The sequence below is a fragment of the Acanthochromis polyacanthus genome, chromosome 4 (genome assembly GCF_021347895.1).
Source record: "Acanthochromis polyacanthus isolate Apoly-LR-REF ecotype Palm Island chromosome 4, KAUST_Apoly_ChrSc, whole genome shotgun sequence".
Classification (NCBI taxonomy): Eukaryota; Metazoa; Chordata; class Actinopteri; family Pomacentridae; genus Acanthochromis; species Acanthochromis polyacanthus.
The window spans coordinates 32,284,053-32,307,979 of record NC_067116.1 but is presented as its reverse complement, the minus strand read 5'-3'; the positions used below and the strand labels follow the sequence as shown (position 1 = coordinate 32,307,979).

Genomic DNA, 23,927 nt, shown 5'->3' with positions numbered 1-23,927 from the left:
CCCTGGTTGAGCCCCTTCAGCTGAACTAATCTGCTTTGCTTTCCTTTGACCTTTATGTCTGCCAAACACTCTGTGTGCTCACGCTGGCATGGCTCTTTGACAATGTGACACGTTACTTCTCTTTTAGCCGGGCACGTAACGTCTCAGTGCAGCTTATCAACGAGGCGAGCGGCGGCTGACAGATCGGTTACTATGTAAGTCCATAAACTTTGCAGAGGAGAGATGGAAAAGCTATTTCAAGGCAGGTAAAGAGAGGGGCGTCTCGATGAAAAGGTGACTCGGGGGATGGGCGTTATGCTTTATACCGTCACGCAGTAATGACTCTCACCTGCAACACGCTACACAGCTGCTAATAATAGGAGCTTGAGTACCGGGAGAGAACAGAAGCGTAGAGCAGATACCTCGCAGCGGTAACACTGCACGTGGAAGTCACGGTCCAGAGCCACAATACGAACAGTTTCTTCCTGACCAGGTGCCGGCATGATGGGCTCAGAGCAAACGCAGCAGCGTGGAGCAAACTTCCTGCGAAAAGAACCGAGAGCAACAGAAAGTGCTCAGAACAACAGCAAATACTGACATAATGTGTCCAGCAGTGATACAATTCAGCATCTCCTAGAAGCCTGGTGATCTCAGTAGAGTAACATTTTTGACACTACACATACAAGCAGGGCTGCAAATAGCAATTATTTTAACTTATTTTACTCAAGTCCTGCACCTCTATGGAAGCAGCACAACCAGAAATGAGAACTCCAAAATGTCTTTGGTGCAGTTTGACAGAGTTGTATTTTCATGAATCATAAAAAAGAAAAAGTTGAAGTTGCTTTGATGATTTATTTTACAAAAACAAAAGGAATGTGTACAAAATTTGGTGTCCGTATGTCCATGGATGTTACCAATGCTAAACGCCACTCTGCATCGTGCACATGTTTTTTTTTTAATATTGACAGTTTTAGTGTTTCTGTCCTTGTTTCATCTCTGATTTGTGTAAACACAGCCTGCAGCTCTGCCGATAAACCTGAACATTTATCACATGACTGTTGGTTGCAGCCGGGCTGAATGCTTTCTGTAACGAGGATCGAAGACGTTATATATTTATTATTTTCTGGTGAGTCCACGTCGTAATTTTTTTGGCCAAATTTTAAAAACACGTAGAAAAGTGTGCGACATTTAAAATAAAATGGCTTTGATTAAAGATTACAATTTTTAGTTTCCAGATGGAACTGGATGTCACAGATAAGTAGTTGAAGGACTGTTGAAAAGCAGATGATTTTTTAAGTCTTTTTTAGTTTCTGGCCTTGAAAATCGATGCCGTTTTGGTATTTTTTGTAAAGGCAACATGCCATTCAAAGCTTTCAGCAAAAAATATAAGAAATGGAGAAATAAAGTTCCCACACTGACCACCTTTCACTAACTCTAAACACCGAGCAGTAAACAGAATCCTTCTGAGGATTGCTAAAAGTAGCAAACATTTAAACAAAAGATATGAAATAGCGCAGATCTTTACTTTTTATTACGGTCATATGTGATTCAAAAACTACACGCTGACAAAGTAGGATCAAAGTGCACACATTACGCATGATTAGTTTAAGGGAAAGTAACTGATGGATTTGGGGTTTAGAGGGCTAATTTAATTTAATTTGACTTCATTAATGACACAGTTTATATATCTAAAACTGCAAAAAGAAAATAAGAGACAAAACATTCTCCAGTTATGCTGCATTTACGTGTTCGGTTTCTACACATTTTCCATTTTAAAATTCCACTCTTTTCCAGACTCAAATTTCCAGACTTCATGGTAGTTTTTTTTTGCTCATTTTCCCCTCAGTGTAATTATTTATAGTCAGATATCAAGATGACACTCAATTTCAAAAGCTAAACCTGCTCAATATAGTGTGACATTTACAGACATCATAACTGTCTGTTACTAGAAGATCTACAGAACAAACCTCCAAAGCAGTAACTCTGGAAATGCCTTCAGCAGGAAGAAGTCTATCCAAACATAGCATTGATGAGGATCTGAAAAGCCGCTGAGATTTTAGGTAACATCTTGTGACACTTCTTCTATTCACATACACTTTTTAATAGTCTGGGAATCAGGAAGTAGAAGGGGTGTGTGGCGGTGGGGAATCACTGCCGTACAGTATTAGCCGGTATAAAAAAACACACAAAAAATACAACAGCAGCAAAGAAAAAGCTTGGGCCGGGCGTGACTGTTCCTCGACACAAAGGGCTGCACTGCTGAGGTCACACTTGTCATGTGGAATTAAACAACGGCCCACTGCAGCTACTCCAAAAAGCGAGAGCTGTGCACTCACACCAAGAGCCAGCTGTTTACTTCTGTTTCCCTTCTGGTCACTGAGTAAAGGAACATTTCTGGTAATGTGCTGGTTATGCAATCAGTGGAGTGTGATACAATGACAGGAATGTCCTATTAAACTCATGTCTACATACCGAGGCTGCTGAACTTGTGAAATAGCTTGCAGTATTTCCCGAAAAGGAAGCTCGAAGATCCTGTATTGATAAAGGCTTAAATATAACCGAAAGTGTAATTTCAGGAAAGATTTCGAAGCAGCTTAACTTTTTCTTTTGAGTGGATCTGAAACAGTGTCATGAGAATTCACAAACAAACGTCAAGTTTGCAACATTTGTGAAACACAAATGCACAAAGATGATTTGGTTATTGTGGGTTGCTCAATTTTCAAATTTTAAATATTTTTTAATTTCTAAGTAAATATACAGCTTTGAAGACAATTTTTAGGCCACTCTGACCAGCGTTTCCTGCCTCTTTCGTTGTATTTCTCGGTAAAGCCACACCGTGTTCTGTAGTTAAAACTGATTCCAACCTGGTTAGTGATGGCTCTCTTTTCACAAATATCTTTATTTATGCACCATTTAGTTATAATTTCATCTGGTTTATCTGTTGACTTCATATGTACAGTTTAAACACAAAATGAAGGGGATTATTTTTGTACATATAATGTGAATTTTGCCATTTTTACAAATTCAGTCTATCATATTTTAAAACATATATTTAATATCATTGACAAGATTCTGTAATGATTGAATCACTATGATGAAATTCAACAAAATTATTAATATTAAAGGAAAGAAAACAGTGGTGGTCTAATAATTATTTCGACATCTCTCAATTCAGCAAACAACAGCTGTATTTTCACACTAATTCCAACAGCTTTGGTGATAAATCCTGATATCTGGTTTTGTTTGCAAACTCACACATTTGAATAGTAAACTGCTGGCCTGAATACATCTGCCTGTTGCCAAAAGTGAGATTGAAGAGTTTGGAATGCTGGTTAAAACCAAACAATGAGATAAAAGATGTGAAAACACACAGTAGTAGCAACACCTTCAACATGACCAACGTCTACTTGACCCACTGGCTGATTAGTGCAGCCTTAAACATGATGAAATGCTTAATGACGTACTTGTGGAAGTCCTCGATGCAGTGGATGTGGTTGGAGGCGTCCACGGTGAACGGGATGCCGTCCAGGCTGCGGTGACAAACCACGCAGGTGAAGCAGTGAGGATGGTAGGCCTTTCCTGTGGCCCGCAGGATGCGCTCCATGATGGGCTTACTGCAGATGGTGCAGGTCTCCAGGGTGTTCTGCAGACACAAACACACAAGCCCACAGACACCCACATGATTACACAACAAACCTGATGATCAATGTGGTGAATCTGATGATTCATTTCCAGTGGGCCTTCAAGCACTTGTTGACAATTAGCAAACAAATTTTCAACCAGCGTGAGCGTTCTGGAAAGGATTTGGACCTTGTGATTTGAGACTTCATGTTGCCAGTGTTACACTTCAGGTGGCTCCGCTCCCATTTGTGCCTGTGCAACAAATAAATCCACTCTTGGGACCTTTAGCTCAGCTGTCCTCAAATGCCTCTGATGCTGAAGGAATCTGATTAGCACTCCTCTCGAAACACAAACACAGTCATTTTTCAGTCGCCCTCACCCACACTCCATCCTCCCGTATGCGAGGGTGTGAGCAGTAAATATTTCCACTTTGTGATGACTGCAGGTTTTCTGCAGCCAGTCGCCTGGGCAAGCAGCCCGCGGGGGGAAGTGGCGGCCGCCTGCCTCTGACTTATCTGTGGCATCTCTCTTCTTAATATCTGCCGGGAGACGCCATTTGTTATTTCAATATTTCATAAATAACGACTGCCTCTCTAAACAGCAATGCAATTACGTGGGGATGGATATATCATGTGTGGGTGATCAATGTGCGGCCTGATGCGACCGTGTGAGAGCTGATGGGCCTTCACTGTCGCTGCTTCTCGCTCAGACATTTCCTGGATCTCTGTTGTCCTCCCCCCCCTCTTCTCCCCCGCCTCTCCCCCCCAGATCTTTCTGTGCTTGGCTGGGCTAAAGAGTGCACGGTTCAGCTGTTCCCATTGGCTCCCACCGTAGTAGCAAGCTGCCTCAGTGTTTCCAAACACAGCTCGGGGTGTGTAGCAACACTGCGCTGCGTCATCAGCTGCCTCGCAGATGCACCGCCGGGCCCTGCCGTTTAAAATGACACTTGTGTGGCTGCTCGGCTGAGGTAAAACTCCCGAGCAAACCCCCTGTCCGGCTGCACATGCACTGACATTTATAGTCTGCATGCTAATGAGCGCGGGAGCTTCTTTGCAGGACGAGGCTGGCTGTACAGCTCCTCCTGACATGATTCTCACAACACGATCGCGTGCCACTGGAGGGTATGAGGGCAGCGGATGTTTGACTCGAGGCTGGAAAGAAAAAAGTGGTTTGAAAAACGGCCGTTTCTTCAAAGCACTCCTGGAGAGGCATTATTTCATGAAAAGCAATGTGTGTAGACAAGCTCTGCATTCTTTTTTTCTCTCCCCCTCCAAGATGGTAATAGAAATAAACATTATTCCCAGGGCAACATTTGTGTATAAACAATGTCCATATTGCAATCCTGCTCGATCCTGGAAGTGGAATAAAGCCTTTAATGAGCTCGCTGCTCTGAGCCCTGGAGGGTTGCCTCACGCTCGCACACAGAGGCAGAGAGAGGTGGAGGTAAAGAGGGAGAGAGAGGGGGGAGAATATATCTGCAACCTGAGAATCTGAGTAAGATACCTGGGCCAAACAGCACCAAACCGTCCTCAACTCTTACTCATCTGTCTGCATTTCTACTTACTTATTCTCATCTGCCCTTCATGTGGGAATACCTTGCCCTTGTTTAGCTTAACTAGAGCATATGATTTCACAGCACACAGTTCCTCCGGGCCATTGTAATGAGTACAGTACTCAAAAGACAAAATTTCTCTCTTTCTCTCTGATGGTAAGATTCTCTGACCTCATTTCATTCATTCTGCTGTTGTTTTAGTATTCACTCGTGACTCCTTTTTTATTTGGGATTAGGTAACTTTTATTAGGTCTGTTACTCAAACCTGGGTCTGCTGTCAAAATACGAAATGTGCTCCGGTCTGTGGTCGGGCACAACTTCCACAGATGGTTGGGGAAATTCTGCATAAATGACTTCATGGCCTCGCTGTCAGACATCCAGGTCCTTTGCAGTTTGCCACTAGAGGGCTGTATATGTCTGCAGATGTCCGGGTTTTGCTTTTCCCTTGACTAAATGTGATGTATTCAAGCATATGTATTCTTTTTTTCCCCCTCCTCTCCCTCATACATTTCTCTAAGTGTTTGCCCAGAAGGCTAAACAAATGTCTAGGCAGATGAGGTAAAGTGAATTTAGGTCAGACAGCCTCTTGCTGAACCGAAGGGTGAGTTGAGTGCGTTAAAGTCAATTGTGGCCCTTTTTCTTATTGTGAGATGCTTCCTTATTTGCCACAAAGTGCTCTCGCAACACCAAACGTGCCCGTGCAGTCCGGCCTGGCTTCTCACTATTTAGCAACAGGCTCCCAAACCACGTTTGACACAGCTGTCTGTTAGAATGAGGAGTGTGATGGCAAACAAAGCATGTAACAGGGAGTTAAGAGGTCCCATATGCTCTGCTCTGAACATGAGACTCGGGCCTGACAGCGAGACAGAAACACAGACAGACACACAGAAGTCACTACAGAGTGTTTGGTTTAAAACATGCTAATGGGCTGAGACGGTTTGAATAAGTCCCATTTTAGATTGGCTTGTAATTTGGAGGTTTATGGGATCAAGTGATGTTTACACAACAAAATGAAAAAGTAATCACAACTAGAGCTGCACGGTTAATCATTTAGCAATTAGTTGCCCACTATTTTGGTAATCGATTAATTGTTTTGAGTAATTTTTAAAGAAAAATATGTTTAAATTTTCTTATTCTAGCTTTTAAATTTAATTTAATTCTTCCTCTATGCCAGCAAAATCAATATAATTAGGTTGTGGATAAAACAAAATATATAATAATGTCACCTTGGGCTTTGGGAAACACTGATTGACATTTTTCACAATGTTGTGCCATTTTATAGACCAAACAACCACAGATCATTAGTTGCAGCCCTGGTCAAAACATTCTAGTTTTTCAAACACAGATCCAATACTAGACAAAGGGATCTAATAAGAATTAGGGCTCAATTAATCAATTAGCCTGAGCTATAAAACAATACAACACTAAAAAGGCTTGATTTTCAAGAACACACAGCAACATCTTCAAATGATTAGCTCAAAGTGTAAACTAGAGCTGAACAGAGAATTTTAAATCAAAATCTTAATTTGAATCAATGCAGTTAGAAAGTCACAAATGCTACAGTTTTGAGTATACGTTATGCACCATTTCTGACCCAGAGTTTAAACTATCCAGTCAATAATTTTACAAATAAATGCCGTCCTCCTGGTGTGACAGACACTCTGTTCAGGGTGTCTCATCTGGTAATGCTCCATCACACCTATCAAATCTATTACACAGTGAATACTGAACTGAGGTGTCACTTGAAAAAAATTATATTGCTAATCAGTAATCAGCAATATCGGCCAAGTAACTAATCACAGTTAGGTTCAGTCCTCACCAGAAGCAAAATATATTTCATGTATTATAATATTAGACATTAAAAAAATAGCAAATCTTCACATGAAGATGCCAGAAGCGTCATTTTTTTTAAACATTTTTTTTATAACAAAAATAGACTTACACATTGAGGAGTGAAGTATTAAGTCGCGCTCTCTTTTCTCTCGTATCAAAAAACAACAAATAAATGGCTCTACCTTCTCTAATTTTCCATGCAGCTACAGGTAAAACAATGCTGGAACAAAGACCGTGTTTTCAGATCAAACAGCAAACAGTTGGAAATCTGCTGTGGCATATTGCTAAGCTGAAGCTGTTCACCATCCCCTCCGACTGCATCAACACAAAATTTTACACCTATCTGTTCTCTCTTTTTTCACATGGCCAAGTCGGCATGACAGGAGGCAGGCTGGAGTTCAGTGAGACCGCACGCGATTTATGACCTGGCACGCTGAACTCAGAGTGGGCCAAATTTACAGATGATCTGATTCTGTGTGTGTGTGTGTTCAGAGACTCACAGAATGTACTGGTCGGTGCCAGGCCACGCTGTGTGAATTAACTACACCCTGTTGAAGGGAGGTCGACGATATCTAACAAGAGCTTGTTGGAAAGACGAATCTGAGAGTCGCTGCTGTATCAGGTTTCCTTTGCAGTAAATAAGAGATTCTGACTTGTTGGTGAACTATGAGTCAAATCACTGACCCTCTTACTTCCTGAGGGAAGGTGTCGGCTGACTAAATGAACCTTGACGGGCCGCTTCTCTCCCTTTTATTGCTTAATATGGGTCAATCAGGCAGGAAAAAAAATGGGTTTCCCCTCTTTTGTCAAATGCTGTAAAATAAGAGAAAGAGAAATAAGGAAGAAGGAGGAAGTATGATGAGTGATGAAATGAGAAAGTTACAAAAGTGCAAGAGTGAATGAAAATATCACTATAAACTGATCAGTCACAATGTGAAAACCACAGACGTGACGTTTATAACGTTTACTGATCATCTCATTCTAAAGCAATGTTCTGCTGGGAAACGTGGATGTTACTTTGACATGCACCACCCACCTAAACATTGTCGCAGAAAGACGCAACAACCCTATCCTACCAGGGAAATATGCCCCATCACACTGCAAAAACTGCTCAGGAATGACTCGAGGAGCACAACCAAGAGCACAAGTTGGCTTTCAAATTTGTCAGATCTGAATTGAACATTCAGACAAAATCATCTGTCTGTGCTTCTCTGTTTTGCAATCACAGTGAATATGAAGCTAGCGCCAGCAGCTACTTAGCTTCTTAGCTAAGAGGTGCACTGACCTGGAGACCTTTACATGGTAATGCTTTGGTACTGCATTTTACACTCTGATACAGCCTGTTTGTGAGCTGTTTCTACTTGTTTACAATCTTTATACTAAGCTAGGCTAACCACCTGGCTGACACAAATAAAAGAGCGGTACCAGTATTCTCATCAGACTTACGGCAAGAAACTAAAAAGCCTATCATTCCTTTCAACATGGTGACTGTAATTATTTCTGTGACAGTCTAAATAGTAAGAAAAATTACATTTCAAGGTGTTGTTTTGTTCATCCCCCATAAATATACACACTTCATCTCTTATTATAATGAAAACCGTGTGATACATGCTGCTAGCTGACCAATAGGGACAATATTTTGGTTGAGACTCATTTCACTTTCAACAAAGAGCTCATAATACGCACATTTAGGGGTTCATAATTTTATTTGGGGGTCTATTAGGATATATATAGAAGCTTTGATGTTCAGAAAACTAAATTATTTTTCTGATACTGTACATGGTGAAGCATCTCTTCTCACCCTCTGTCTGAAACACTCTGTGTTAGCTCCTGTCTCTTTAAGACATTATCAAACGTGTTACATGGTGATGTCGATAAGTGATGGCAGAAAGACCGGGAGTTCAGACAAAGCGTTCGTTGCAGGTAAGTAGTTGTGTTTTCTGTGAGAGATAATAATTGTCTTCGGTGTGACCTTTGGGCTTTGAAAATTTGCAGACTGTTTACATGCACAAACAATCAGCTATGTAACGCAGCGAAGGTAAGGGAAAAATCTTAATAAAAAATTTCAGGCTCTTGAACACCATAATGACTTAATCGATATGTTTAGACCTGAATGGATTATTACTCAGCAGCAGTTTAACTCTGTAAACTCCAAACAGGTTCGAAAGGCATGGTATTATTTAAAAAAGAAAAAATAAGTCCTTGAAGTATTCATGTGTAGCTAGCAGTTCCATCAGAAAAAAATCATCAAATCTAAACCTAGTACCTCTCTTAAAGTTCTGCCGAGAACATAGTGTTTGCACTAGATTCTGCGGAAAACCAGAAAATTCTGTGTTTCTTCTGCACAGCTGAGAAGCCACGAGTGACTCAGCAGTAAGTAACAGTCATGTGGCAAAAATTCAGGGACTTTTCAGCTTAATTGCAGGATGTGTTGATACAGAGCAGATATGAGATGAGTAAGGAAAGATAAAAAATTTAAGGAGTAAAGTATCGACAACATGTGATAATATTTTTTTTTTCAAAAACCGACAACCTGTGGGCACTTGGAAAACTACTGCATGTGTTTCTATAAAATAAATAATCAAAGAAATTCAATTTTTTATCATTTCTTTCTCATGATTTATGTCATTGTAACTGTTGTTGACTGCACAAAACATGTTTCTGAGTTCCCCCCACTTGCTGTTTTCACAGAGGTGGAGGATTTTAGATTGCAGTGAAAAATGAGGCCACAGTGAGTAAAAATATGACAGGAATCAGAAATGACCGGGACTTTGGTGTTCAGAGGGTTAATCAGCACTGACAATGATTGTTTGTTGCAGCCCTACATCTATTTATTGACAAAGCCATCCTTACTAGCCAAGGTCGACACTGAAAAAGCTCTCAACAGTGTTCAGCTTATATCTTCGTGTGCCTTCTGTTAACTGAAGTACTTTCACAAGGAAAAAGCACAGTTACCTCACTCACAGCTGACTTGGCAACCGCTTCCGTTCATGCATATTTAAACAGCAGATTTGGCAAAACCGTCCCCATGTTGGTGTTTACAGACATTGATGCTGCTGTGTGAATCCTAAGTTTTGGATTCCCAAGAATGGATTGTTGCCTCAGTGGTATTACGGTCAGTCACTAAGAGGAGTCTGGAGCTATCTTGAGTCAGTTCACAAAGCAACAAACCAAATTATCTCAGTCAGGGGTTAAAGGGTGTGTTTTTTTTTTACATTCTTTAGCCAAATCACGGCGGTGTCGGCCAGAAGAAAATGCCAGAAATCTGCTCCGGTTGAGGGAGGGTGGGAGCTCATTTAAATCTCCACACATTTGCGGAGGGATTGTGGGAGCACCACCCCTTCCTGATCTGTGGTCTGCTCAGGCCGCCGAGGTGGAGACGTCCGTGTGCATGTGTGTGCAGAACCACGTTTCCTTTCAGCTGTTTCATCCTGAGAAGGTTAACAAGTGAGCAACCCCCTGCCTCTTCGCCCTCCCCGCAGTCCAGCTTTCACCTGAGACCCCTGACAGGATCTCATCCACAGCCCTCGACATCAAACCTAAATTTAGTTTTATATCTGTGATTGCTTTCCAGTGAGCGGGCCTGGCATCCCGACTCCGTCCATCTGTCTGTGCTGCTTTGAAGCATCAGGCCCACAACTGTGAGCATATGAAGATATATTAACATGACTTGACTCCTTTACAGAATCCTGTCATTTATAAGCGTGTTATGTAAATCACCCACTCGCATCTTCTCTGCTGCCTGGATGCAGATGACTGAGGTGTGCGAGCTTTTTTGTTTACATGTGGGTGTGAGTGAGTTTGTCACGCAGCACAAAGTGATTCTCCTAATGGTTTGCTAACTCAGAGGATCAGTGACCTTGAAACTATCGGCTGTATAATTCACAGACAGAGCATTTGTGACATTCATCTGTGTGCACGCCAGTCAGTCAGGACGAGGGTTGGGTGTCTCTGACCTGGAACGGCCCTGCTTCCTCTGCAGCGCTCTGCTCAGTCTGTCTGTCAGTGTAATAAATTCACACTGGGTTATGGATGACCAGCGCGTGCAGGAATGGAATGGCTTCCTGCCAGAGCCTCCTATCCCAAGTTGTTTTCTACATCTAGTTTATGTCGCTGCCTGGACAGTCCATTCGGAGAGATCCTTTTCACCAGCAGCCTGTGCAGGTTTCACTTCTTTTAGTTCTGACAAACTAACCAAACAGCACACGTCCAGTGAGATTTACATTTTCATACGTTCCATTACACTCATCTTTGCAGCTTTATTTGTTCCCACAGATTTCTTATTTTAGCTGCGAGATAACGTCAAGCTGCAGCCAACATGAAGGGACAGGGTCGACACGCAGCTCATGCCTTGCTCAGGCCTTTCTTCAAAGAATAAAAGGTGGCAGTGGGGGCTCTGATCTCTCTCTCCGGCTCGGGCAAAGTGGCCGGCCCGCCTGTCTGCCTCTCTGCCTTAAATTCAGCTCCGCAGCAGAATGTGACCCCTCTGGACTTTGGGCAATGTCTCCTGCTCTGGTTACAGAGAGAATCTGACAAAGACCCCGGCAGTAGTTCTCCCATGCCATGAGTTAGAGTGACATTGTGGCGGGTCAGCACTGGGTCACAGATATTTTTCTCTCCTGCTTGCTCCTGGGGCTTCGACTGGAAACATGAGGAAGGTTTGGATGGACCGATGTATGGATTCACTCTCTCATGTCCAAACACTGTATTCTAATAACATCACTCGTGCTTTTCATTCACTTGCCTGTAATAGATAGAACAGCTGCATTTCCTGCAGTGCGGGTCAGTAATAAGAAATAATGACCTGCTTGAATTTAGTGGGCTTACACCCACTGTACAGCGCAATTATACACACATATAATTGTCTTGGCAAGTCTGGAGACGCACTAAGATGTGAAATCCTATTCATGCAAGTGCTATCTAATTGGCTCACTCCTTTGAGGAATTAGACCGAGTTAATCACGTCTGAATATACAGAACTCAATTAGAACTCTGCAAGCTAATGCAGACAGCCATGAATATTTGATGACGAAGTCAGCAGAAAGCAGAGCCTCTGTGTGTTTGCGAGCGTGCTTCAGACGACAAGTAAAAGCAGGGCGGGCGTATACCTGCCGTCTGCGTGGCAGCTCTCCCAGCGTGAGCAGCAGCTGTGTGGTGAAGCTGCAGCGCCATGACGACAAGCATACGGGGGCCCTGAACTCACCACGCTGGCTGGAAGCCTCTGGATCTGACTACCTGGATATCCATCACACAGACGTGACAGGTGAGTGGGTGGTGTGCAGTCATTTCTAATTAGAGCCACATTACTGTCACGGGAGCTCCATTATAAACTTTATTCTCCTGCGTTGTGTTGTTTATATTGCTGTGACTGCGTGTGAGAGGAGAGATGATCCTCTGTGATTGCACGTATTGTTTCCTATATCCCTGTTCTCAATGACAGCAGCAGCTTCGGGGGTGTTCTTAGGGATATCCCATTGTTGGTTGGGAGAGCCTGGTATGATGTGCTGTGGAGGACATCCATCACCAGGAGCCCTAATACAGCTGGCACCATGCCTGTCGCCCCTGGGTGCTGCAGCAGCCTCAGCAACTTCCCTTTGCTATCTGGATCGTTTGATTGTGGTGCCTTCGCTTGCAGCAAAATTCAGCACAATAAGAGCGGTGATTCCCAAATTTTTTAGGCCGACATTCGCACGCATCGCTATGAGCTGAACTCCACCACTGACACCAGCCGCTAAATGCGTCAATTAGAGGTTTTAATGGCTGGTATTGATCATTAGTAATCAAGAAGATGAATATTTAACACTATTAGAAAAAATAAAAAAAAACAATAACGGTCAAGTTACAGTAGTTCTTTATACAATTATTTAAGGGTTTAATCACTAATATGTGAATTAGTTAAATATAATTACACAATAAACAAGACTATAAGGTCTTAACTGCAGTGTTTAATCTTGTTAGGTTACACTTGTGATGGCTTTCATAATCCTTTGTAGTATAAAATGTGCTTCATAAAAGTGTCATCCTGATTTGTGCTGACGGTTTTATAATTGCACAACACTTTGCATCTTGGTGCTATACAAATAACATCATTATTAATATTATTACTTTTCGCTATTTAACCATTTATTATTTACTTTTAGCTAATTATTTAAGTGTTTTGACTGGTTGTCCATTTAGCCAATTATCTCAACTATTGCTTTGAGCTTCACATTAACTGCAGGTAACAGTCCCAGCTGTTGATACTATACCTGTAGAACTACATCAACATTTTCTGATTTTCTTTTCCATCAGCTAACTACCCCAGTATCTGAGGCTTTTATTTGGAATAGGGTGCATATAAATGCTTTCATTTTTCAAAACTGCCTCTCAGTTCATGCAAACTCAAAGACTTTCTCCGTGTCAACATGATCTCTTGACAAATTCAGAAAATTTACATCTCCACAAGTACTACTGATTCAGATTCTCTGTTTTTCTTCTACAACAGAAACTCTATTTCTCTATGTTGTAAACTATACAAAATACATCTCAACACCTTTAGCAAATTTTTCACACTGAAGGCATTCTAACCAAATAGAATCAAGACTAAGTTCATTACTGATGAATAAAATGTTTGTTTTACACTATGGATTACTAAATTGGGTCCAACCGGAAAACAGCCGTCTGAGTTTGTGCGGATAATAGGTCTGCATGTAAAAGTTAATTACTCACAAAAAGAAACCCAGTCTAATAGTCAAGCTATTAAAAAGGCGACATGAATGGGCGACCAGTAAGAGGTGACATCACTACTTTCCAAGACAGACAAACAGACGGCGAGGGTAAAAGCTCAGCAGTCAATCATGAACGTTTCCTGGTGACTGGCAGGTCAGGGCTAGTGTGTGCAGTTCTTCCTTTACAATAGCAGAATGGAGAATCTTCCAGAGTGTGTAGCCAATGAGACCAAAGCCCATTTATTTTAAATAAGAGAACCATAGTACAACACCAGATAATGAGCGTAATTACATTCAGGCAAGCTGGCGTCCGTGACCTTGGTGGTCTCTGAAATTCTGTCAAAAGAGGCAGAAATAGATTAAGGTTTTTGTGTAGGCAAATCACTATCTCTTTATTACTGCTCTTTGAATATGAAGCTCTGCTCCTGACGTGACCTTGCGTTACTTACATCAGTCTCATTACAGTATACTTAAACTGGCTGCACTTTGGATGATCTACATTCATTGGGAGTGGCAGTATAAACAGGAAAGTGGGGTTGTGATTCTGCCTCAAACAGGGAACCAAGCATTGTCTGCAACACTTTTACTATTCACTGGTGACAGTGAAGCAGATTGAATGGGTCTGTTTACCATCAGACGACCTGAAGGGTAGGGCAGTTAAAGAGCCTTTTAAAAGTAAATTAACTGGGTCAAAACTCGGCTGTGGGAATGCTGCGGCTAAGCAACCGGCTGCTCTGGTAACAAGTCAGATATGGTCGACATAGAATGGACTTAAGAACAGTAGGCATGGTAACCTGTGTAAGTAATTAACCTCAGTGACACTGAATCCCACCGCTGAACCTCTTCAAAGACCAGCTGAGCTATCGGATATGTGAAGAGTCCCTGCTGCTGTCAGCTCTGCTAACTAATATGCTCTCATGCTTAGAGGCAGAGGCTTCCTAAAGTGAAAGGAGAAAGAAAATTACTCTTCATTTCTAAGACTACACTTTCAAATAGATGCTCTGACTTCTATAATTCCACTGATTGAGAACATTTTTGGCTTGAACTCTAGAAGGATTAATGACGGCGAGAACATAATAACTTCATTTGCTACACAATATTTATATGTGAAGTTTTGAAAATGCCTCATATGTATGTTTTCTAAATCTATAATTCTATCAATTCTATAAAAATCAACCAGTCTATAGATTCATCAGTCTCCAGATTTAAGCCATGGCCGGTGTGGAGACTGACTGTCATATCAAGCAGCAATGTCAGGATCTAGAAAATTAAGTCAATGCAGAAAGTACCAAAAATCACAGTTTCTCCACCTGGAAAATGGACGTTGGTTTGTTTCGCATTCTGATGGACAGTCGAATTTAGCATCAACTTTGGTGACAAACACACAGTTTTTTTATGATTGCTGCACAATAAAGGTTTGCCTATATTCCACCAGTTAAATTTATTTATTTAATTTGCTGCAGCAGGAAGTGATACAATAGCCTCACCCCTAACGAATACTACCAAAGAATACAACCAAATGAGCACTACACTCACCACATACCTTGACATAATCATAACACACACATTTACTGCTGCTGTGTTTACACAAAAGCTGACACTGAGTGTACTCTTGGCCTCTCAAATGGCAGCACTTATCCTCCAAAGTGAAGCACTCTTCCCAGATGTATTACATCTCATTGCTCTCAGCAAGCTTCATCTGAGATTGTCCCCTTCAGTGTCAAAAAGCCTCAAATTGTCAATTTTTTCACCTTAATGTACATTTAACTGCAAGGTAACTGAGTCAATTACCAAAATTGGCATAAAGTTAGTAATCTGTGCTGTAATTACATACATATAAAGGTTTAGTTTGAAGCAACAAACAAAACAGGCATTCAGGTTTTAAATCCATGTGTGAAAAACATACTGTAAATGCCATCAGAAATTCAGTTACATAGGTTCAATTAAAAGAGACCCAATTAGGATGCCTGGCTGCTATAGAAGACTAACTAGTTTTGTTTTTTGCTGTCAAAATTTTACAGCTGTTGACAGCTTTGGAGAAAACAGGAGTAGGTAATATTGTAAAATGGGAAGCATGTTGATTTTTTCTGGTCTTTAAGGAATAGATGGACAATTTGGGAAATACATTTATTTACCTACTTTTTTTAAAAGTTAACTTTCTGCCTTTATTATAGTGCACGGTGGAGAGAGAGAGAGACAGTAAACGTAGGGAGAAGAGTGAGGGGAAGACATGCTCAACCTGTTGAGCTACAGGGACATCCATTTACTTGCCTTCTTGACAGGATTGATACTGCACTCATATCTGCGTTGAAAACGTGAAGCTGGAGCTAGCAGATGATTAGCTTAGCATTTGGGGGGGGGGGGGGGGGGGGGGGGGTGTAAAACAGCTAGCCAGACCCAGTCCAAAGGTAAAAACAATCTACCTGTCAGCAACTTTAAATCTCACAAATTTGATCTTCTTTTACGAGGCTGAAGTAATGTGTTCTAATTATTTCCAAAAGATTCAAAACATTACCGGACCATTAAATAGCCATTATGATTTTACTTCATTTCCACATGAAGGTCCATGGGGACCTCGTCTATCTTCTATTAGGCTCAGTAGGTGAGTTATTATCCATTCTGATCTTTGACAATTGAAAAGTAACCCTGCTATTGTAGGAAACCTCGTGATCACAGAAATCAATGCATTTTCTTTGCATTTGATAGATGAAGTTGTTAAATATGACTCAATAAAAGAAACCCCAATTAATAAAGCTATTTTAATTCCTCTATTCAGGAAATTCTAAGCTAATTGCCTAATTGTTCTAGCTTTATGTCTATTCTTCATACATATCAATCTTCTTGTCTATTTGTTTGCAAGAAAGTAAACATGCAGATGAGTGCACAGACAAATCCTACCATTACTAAAGACTGCCGCCTTTCTGCCAGGGAGACTAGGGTTTGTTGAGCTTCTGTGTAGATTTTGTAGGGTCTTAACCAGAATTTTGAAAATAACCTAGCCATTTCTTACCGTATATAATGTTGTAGGTTCTTACTCGTATTATATAAAGCTGTCAACTAAATTTGTACAGACTTTAAATGCTGGTTAAACACCTGTAGTTTTTATTGTGTTAAATTAATAACGGTGACTTGACCTCTTCAAAAGAAGCACAATTAACTGTGAGATCTTCCATTTGTTTCTTTGTGCCATGATTCCACTCTCTAACACCACATCTACCACCCCTGGAGTAGAATAAACAGCACTGACAATCATTCCAAAATGTCACTACAGCATCAATACAGACACTCAGACAGAAATATTGTGATAATTTCTTATATCACTGGGTTTCTGTCTGATCCAGCTTTGTATATTTTCAGATGCCCGGTGATTAATTTGTTCCGGTTTACAGAAAACATTACAGTCAGCAATACTTTGAATCTACTGGAAAACATTTCACATGAGAGCTTTCTTGGAAAACACTTAGTGGCACTAAAGCTCAAGCCTGCCGTCTCGCAGTAACAATGATGGACGTCTTGCTGGGTGGTGTTTGCACACACTCGTACTTTGGCTCTTATTATGTGTGCAAATATTGAATGGGGGAAGCTGGGGGACACCTCAGGCTGAGACACATCAGACAAGGAAGGGAAAAAAAAAACAATAGTGATGCCGATGTTGTCACATTAACACGAATCGCTCCATGCAAAACGAGACATTAATTGAGCAGCTGCAGAGTTTATCAGCATCACTGTGTATTCAAATAGGCAGCGATAAGTCGTCTGTGGAGGCAAGCCAGGGAAGTGCCGTGTACAAAGGCTGATTGCTGCCCTGCAATTTGTGGGCCAGTGGTGTGACTGAGGTTGGTTAGAGAGACAGATAGCAGCTTGTAAAATCAGGAAGTAGACTGGTGTAGATAACAGGTGCAGGTGAGTTCCTGTACATTACTAAAAGGAATTAATAATAACTAGGCAAACCGTTTGAATGAGGCAAATCACTGCACGGAAGAGAGATGCATCTTGCCCTTCCAAATGCCAGCATTGTTCCACAGAATATGTAAAGTCCCGGCCCAGATAAAGACGCTGCTGATCGCCTGCTCTGATACATGGCAGAAACTTTGCTGGATAGCAATCAGCATGCTAAATGTATTCCTGCAATTCTTGGGAAAGGGATTAACACAGTTTTGCATAATATTATACAGATTCTACACACAGTGAGCTTCCTCGGGCACCTGTTATACCTGTAAGATATTCTACATCAAATGTAATACACTGCCGCAGGCTGCTGCAAAAATCTATCTCACAATTAGAGTGCACAGTATGTAGAACAAACATGAAAAAAATGTAAAATGAGTTCCCAGTTTGTACGTTATAAGTTACTCATAATGTTTTCACTGAAGAGCTATTTAAGGCAGTTTGAAAAAACTAACATGCATCTATTGTTCAGTTTAACACATGCAGTGTTGATACATTCAGTATCAGTAAGTACAGCTTTTCATCAGTGTGTGAGGCTGAAAAAGGCAGAAAGCTCTCAGTCAAGAAGACACATTGTAACCAATTTAGACAGAAAATTTCTGATCAAAATCCAAAGAGGGAACATGAACAATGTTACAAATCAAGCTCAGGTTTCTTGATCCGATAGCCAAACGGTTCAGGGACATACATCCTGAGAAGTGTGTCTGCAAAGCCCAATAATAAATCTTTAGAGGAAGTTGGAGGGAGACATCCAAAGTCTGATCGCTGACCCTGAAGATGCCACAAATTACATATTTGTAGTAAGAACTTGTGCTATAAACTGGAGGCTTAAGGTTTCAAAGACCGAGTTATATTGTGGAAATTCAGGGTTTTTGGTGTTCAACCTCCAAACAAAAGACAGGATAACTCAGAATCTGCTACTTTGATTCTGTTTATTGCTTTTTATTCCGTTTTATACATTTTTTTCAGTGCCAGGAAAGGCATTTCTCTTGCCTTTAGTGTTTCTGTTAAGTTTGGCTAACTGCCTACAGGCTTTATCCTAATATTTAAACTACAGATGTAAGAGTGGTATCAATCCTCTCATATAACTGTTGGCAAGAAAATAAATAAGTACAGGAATTTTTCAGCATAGAGTTTTGTTCTGGCCCCCAAAGAGGTTTGTTTTAGTCAGTATTAAAGGAAAATCCCATTTCTAAAATCATAAGAATTAAGAATTACATGTATAGATCTACTGATACAAGACTAGTGAATTGGGCTTCCATTTACTCAAGCTTAGTAGCTGTTTTTGTGTATCAAACAGTCAAAAATAACAGGGAACTGCACAGATTTCTGTCATATAAGGTACCTTTATTGTCAGTGCTTACTGTCAATGGTAGTTCCCCTTCAAAGGCCCAGTCTAAGTCAGGAAAAAACCCTCAAGTGTATTTCTCAAAATGTCAGTCTACTCCTGAAAAAAAAAACAGCATCACAATATCTCAACAACTAAACTCAGTTTATGTCCACAAATGCTGATTTGTCTCACTGCTCCTTCAAGATGGAAAACTGTGGGTTACTATGCTGTTAATATAATGTGGCTGGTTGGAGAGGTACAAGAGTATGTAAATCCACATTCAAAACTACAACACACGGTGTATCATTAATGCTTATTTGCTCTTAGACATTCCTAGACTGACTGACTTGGAGGCTAACTTGAAGTTTTCCCTCTTCCTCTCAGGGATTTGACATTTCTCTACAGAGACTCAACTCTCACGTTCATTCTCTAATCGTACAGAGGCGTATGACCCTGAGGATGGGAATAAAAGAAGAAGAAATTACTTTCATTAAGAAATTCAGATTTCCCCCATCCTTTTGATCTTGTGCCAGAAGAACATTTATGCTGATGAAATGCATAAATAAAGTTCTTAAATTATCCCGTTCCTCTTTAGCACATGTATCAGAGTTGGAGAACTTCCAGACGAGACAACTACAATCACAGTGAGTGCCTCTGAAAAGGGATGATTTAGGAGATGGCCTGCCACTGCTTTAAATGTCATGTAGCTCAGCTTCAAAACTTCACTGGTAAAGTGCATATCAAGCCAATTCCTGCAAGTGATGTTGAAGAAAATAGTATGTATGTGGTAATAAGTGCAGTCACAAGAATCAAAATTAACTAATTTGAATGTTAACAAAATAATAATCATTCCAAGACAGTTTCCTGAAAGCATTTACTGGAAATCAGGAGCAATTTTTAAGTCAAGATGCTTCACCACTCATCTACCTAAATCAAAACTCCTTAATCTCCTTATCAACTAATAATCAGCACCGGTACACGCCTCCAAATCTCAATCATCTCTCTTTAACCCACTGAACCTCTCTGCTTATTTTCTCCTGTCACATTTTACTCACTGTGGGGTTCATTTTTCATTGTAATATAAAGTCGAGCACCGCTATGGAAAAAGCATATCCATGGCAAGTAGAGAGAACTCAACAGTGATTTGCTGTGCAGTTATAATATCATTATTCCTAAAAAAAAGAAGAAATGTAAAGTGGATTTCTTTAATTCGATAATTTTACAAGAATTGAAATAATTGACTTCAAAATTTACAACACCTTTAAAGTGTCCACAGGTGTTACCAACACTGGGAAAAATGTGGCTCTTTATGCTATAATATTCTACTAACTTTTGTTTCTACAACCCTTATAAACCCATAAAACATATACTGTTTTACTGGACTATAATGCATATGAAGATGAGATCCTACAGTGTTATAATTAATGAAGAATAACCTAATTATTCTAATAATATAGCTAAGACCCCTCAATATTATTAAATACAAAGTTTAACCTAACTAATACTGTAATATTTTATAATATAATATTATATATTCAGGACAAAAATTCTACAGCATTAATAGTTATGGAGATTAATCAGACTTACTTTGAACTGAAGTTGTGACCCTGTACAAGTATAAAAGGTAACCCAACAAATCTCTATGAGCAAGCTTTGTCCATATTTCTTACTTGGATTGCCTGCTATTTTTGTTGGTTTATTTTTATTTGTTTCATCTTATTTGTTAGGTTAACCGTCTGCCTTATCCAGTTTGGGTGAGGGGTAAAAAGGGGAGAGAAAAAGATGGCAAATACAAACAGACAACAAACAAGAGAACAGAAGTACTGAACCATTCGGTGAGACAAATAGGGCACAGATCAGGCCCATCATAATGAATACTGTCTAAAAAATCATCAAAATTGATGCTGCAGGCATTCATTTCACATCCTAATTCCTTATCAAAAGCTGGAGCCTATGTTTCCAACAACGCAACTGAATGGTTAGCATTCAGTTGGAGATTCGTGTGTTTTTCTAGTAGTTCCTAATCTAGCCTCAAGCCACTTGCCTCAAGCGGAGATGAGGAGCGGACTTCAGACATCTGTTTTAAACTCCACAAATTGAATTTAGTTATCTAAAGCACTTATTTGGAAATAAAAACAAGAATAGCTATTACCCTAAATTTCCTTGGTAATTGCTCTCTGTTGTGCACAGCTACTTCCCGTCTCAGCTTCCAGGAATGACCTGCTAACTGACGTATGAACAGCGCTGACAATGAGAAATGTGGTCAGCTCCAGATGTGGGACTGATGACAAAACTGAACCATATTCTAATGAAACTGAATGAAGGAAACACTTCTGCTAAATGATTTCCTTATGGTCTTGCAAAATGATGTGTCTTTCCTGCTAATGTTGGGCAACAGAGTGACAGGAAAACAGGTCAGAGTTTTGTAAGAAAACCCAAAATTAAAAATAACTCAGGCAACTTCTGGGATATCAAGCTATCAGTCATTTTCTTCTCTCCGGTCAACTTTTGATCAAAAGAGCGATCTTAAAAAGTCACAAAGAAAAGACAGAAAAGTCCTCTGTCTTATCATAAAAGAGAATCAACAGCATGCTGCATTTTAACATGATTTAATAACTTGAGTGTATGTGACACGTATCTCACTGATTATCAGCTCTAACTGCAGATAGTTATGCATCAAGTGTGTGAATGAAAACAATGTTCTTATGATCATCATCTAATTCAGCAAATAAGAGCTTTTATACAATCCTGTATTATACAAAGTCAAAGAATGCATCTCTGATATTATTCAGGGAGAACAAATGACATCAAGTACTGTTGGGTGAGAAAAAGGTGAGTATCTAAGAAAAGTTTTGCATTTGTTTTATGAAGGTCAAGCTGTGGCATTTTTTTCAAGCTGTTATCAACACTTGACCATGAAATCACTGTAAGAAGAGGGCATCAATAGAACATGAAGCTGAAACATCACAACCATCAAGATTTCAACTCAGAAATGTCACATATTTGATAATATCAGGGTGGCGCTAATGAGTCAGGGGGCAGCTTCATTTCAGACCGGATCTGTAAATCCCCTCTATTACCAAATAATTTGAGTACAACAATCAGTTCAGACGAAGATTCCAGAGCAGATGTAACCTTGGGTTGTCAAGAGAAGTGAAAGACGGGTAAACCGGCCTAAAACTCCTGCAGTGTGAATCTGGTGTTACATTTATGTTGCCATTGAAAGGCTTAAAGAATTTGCAAGTCTGCTAACACATTCAAAGTCAGAACCAAGCTTACCAGCTACCTGTCATTCTGAGATGTATAATTGAAAGGAATTGCATTCAGGAGAAGATTTTTTAGATTCTTGCAGAAGTTTCAGGAAGAGGTGTAAAGTTTTCAAGGACCTAAAAGAGAAGTGACGTTGTCTTTTATTGAAACTCCTATATTAGCCTTGACCTGGAAGTCTGACGATCTAAAGACATATTCAGGAGAAAAGTTCACAAGAGGCAGTTTCAATAAATGACCAAAAACAAAACAAAACCAAAAACAGAAGAGGAAACGAAAAAGTGCATGTGGTGGGAGGTGGCAGCTCTGTGGGCTCTGATGAGCTGACACGTGGTTGCCTCGAATGAAAAGGCACGATACTTCCAGGCACAGCACTACCTGATGGTAAAATGTGCACTTTTGACACGTGGATGCATGAACAACCAGAGTGTGTGTTAGCGAAGTGTTGAGGCAGTTGAATGTGAAAAGACAGAAGTTGCTTACAATATAGCACGGCTCGCAGTACGCCTTCTTCTCCACAGCGTAGAAGGGCTTGCCCCGCAGCTTGGTGCTGCAGGTCATGCAGACGAAGCAGTCGACATGGAAGACCTGGTCCATGGCGGTGCAGCCGGTGCCTTCACCCACGACGTTCTCTCCACAGCTGGCACAGCGCCCTGCGGAGACGAGGAGGAGGAGGAACACACTCACTATAAATCCACACATATTTCAAACAGATATTTATCAGTAAGCACAGGCATGATCCCATCTCAGAAAATACTTGCAAAAACATCGAAACAAATCACTCAAACGTGCATATTACAGCATTTCCATTCACCTGAAGTGCTTGACCTGATGAGAATCATCTTACTGTGAAGCACATCTAGAACCATCAAGTCCAAATGTAACCAGGTCAAAAGAAATGGTCTTTCATAAGAGATGCATATTTTCAACATATTTCTTAAAAAGATGTGAAAATAATCATTTGAATGGCAAAGATCACATCTTACATTCAAAGAAATCTGAGAATCAGAAAATCAAGAAGAGCTGCCAAAGCATCTCTACAGTTTTGTTGGACATGAAACTGTCAAAAACACCAGTACAAGTGATGCATAACTCAAAGAGTTCTTTGATTAAAATGTCCAAGGTGAAAGCCTGAGCACAAAAAAATTGAGGTAAGAATTTAGTAGTAGCTCTCGACACACATTTAGGCATTAAACATCGAATCAAAGAACTTAAAATCAGTCATGTATGGGTTTAAGAAAATGACCACGGTGTGGAGAAAAGGGACTCTACAACCACTTTAATTTCTATGGGTTTATGTGTGCAAACGATGAAGTCCATCAGATGCAGAGTTCAGACAAATCAGCTGACATATGCAAAAACAACAGATTTTTTGTTGTTTTTTTTACATGCAACAATGCATTATGGTACATAATACAACACTGAGAGTGATAGCTATTTTTAAAGTTTCTGACTGATCAACATGGCTTTAGGGTTGTGCTTGTTGCTTGCTCTTGACAGTCCTGCAATTGTGTTTTTGCATTAAGATTTTTTTTTAAAACAAAGTGTGTGTGTGTGTGTGTGTGTGTGTGTGTGTGTGTGTGTGTGTGTGTGTGTGTGTGTGTGTGTGTGTGTGTGTGTGTGTGTGTGTGTGTGTGTGTGTGTGTGTGTGTGTGTGTAAGGGGGGGTGGGGGTGGGGTTCTTGTTAAAA

At 40.4% G+C, this 23,927-nt stretch overlaps 1 protein-coding gene across 4 annotated transcripts in view; it reads right to left on the bottom strand.

Annotated features, from left to right (window-relative positions):
* lpp (LIM domain containing preferred translocation partner in lipoma) overlaps positions 1-23,927 on the bottom strand; it is a 212,197-nt gene that overhangs the window by 7,906 nt on the left and 180,364 nt on the right. For all 4 annotated transcript variants that reach the window (XM_022199643.2, XM_051947252.1, XM_051947253.1 and 1 more), the window contains 3 exons: positions 22,721-22,890; positions 3,444-3,622; positions 402-522 (listed from right to left, as the gene is read on the bottom strand). In XM_022199643.2, the coding sequence (XP_022055335.2) occupies positions 402-522; positions 3,444-3,622; positions 22,721-22,890 (470 nt within the window). The remainder of the gene's footprint in view (positions 1-401; positions 523-3,443; positions 3,623-22,720; positions 22,891-23,927) is intronic.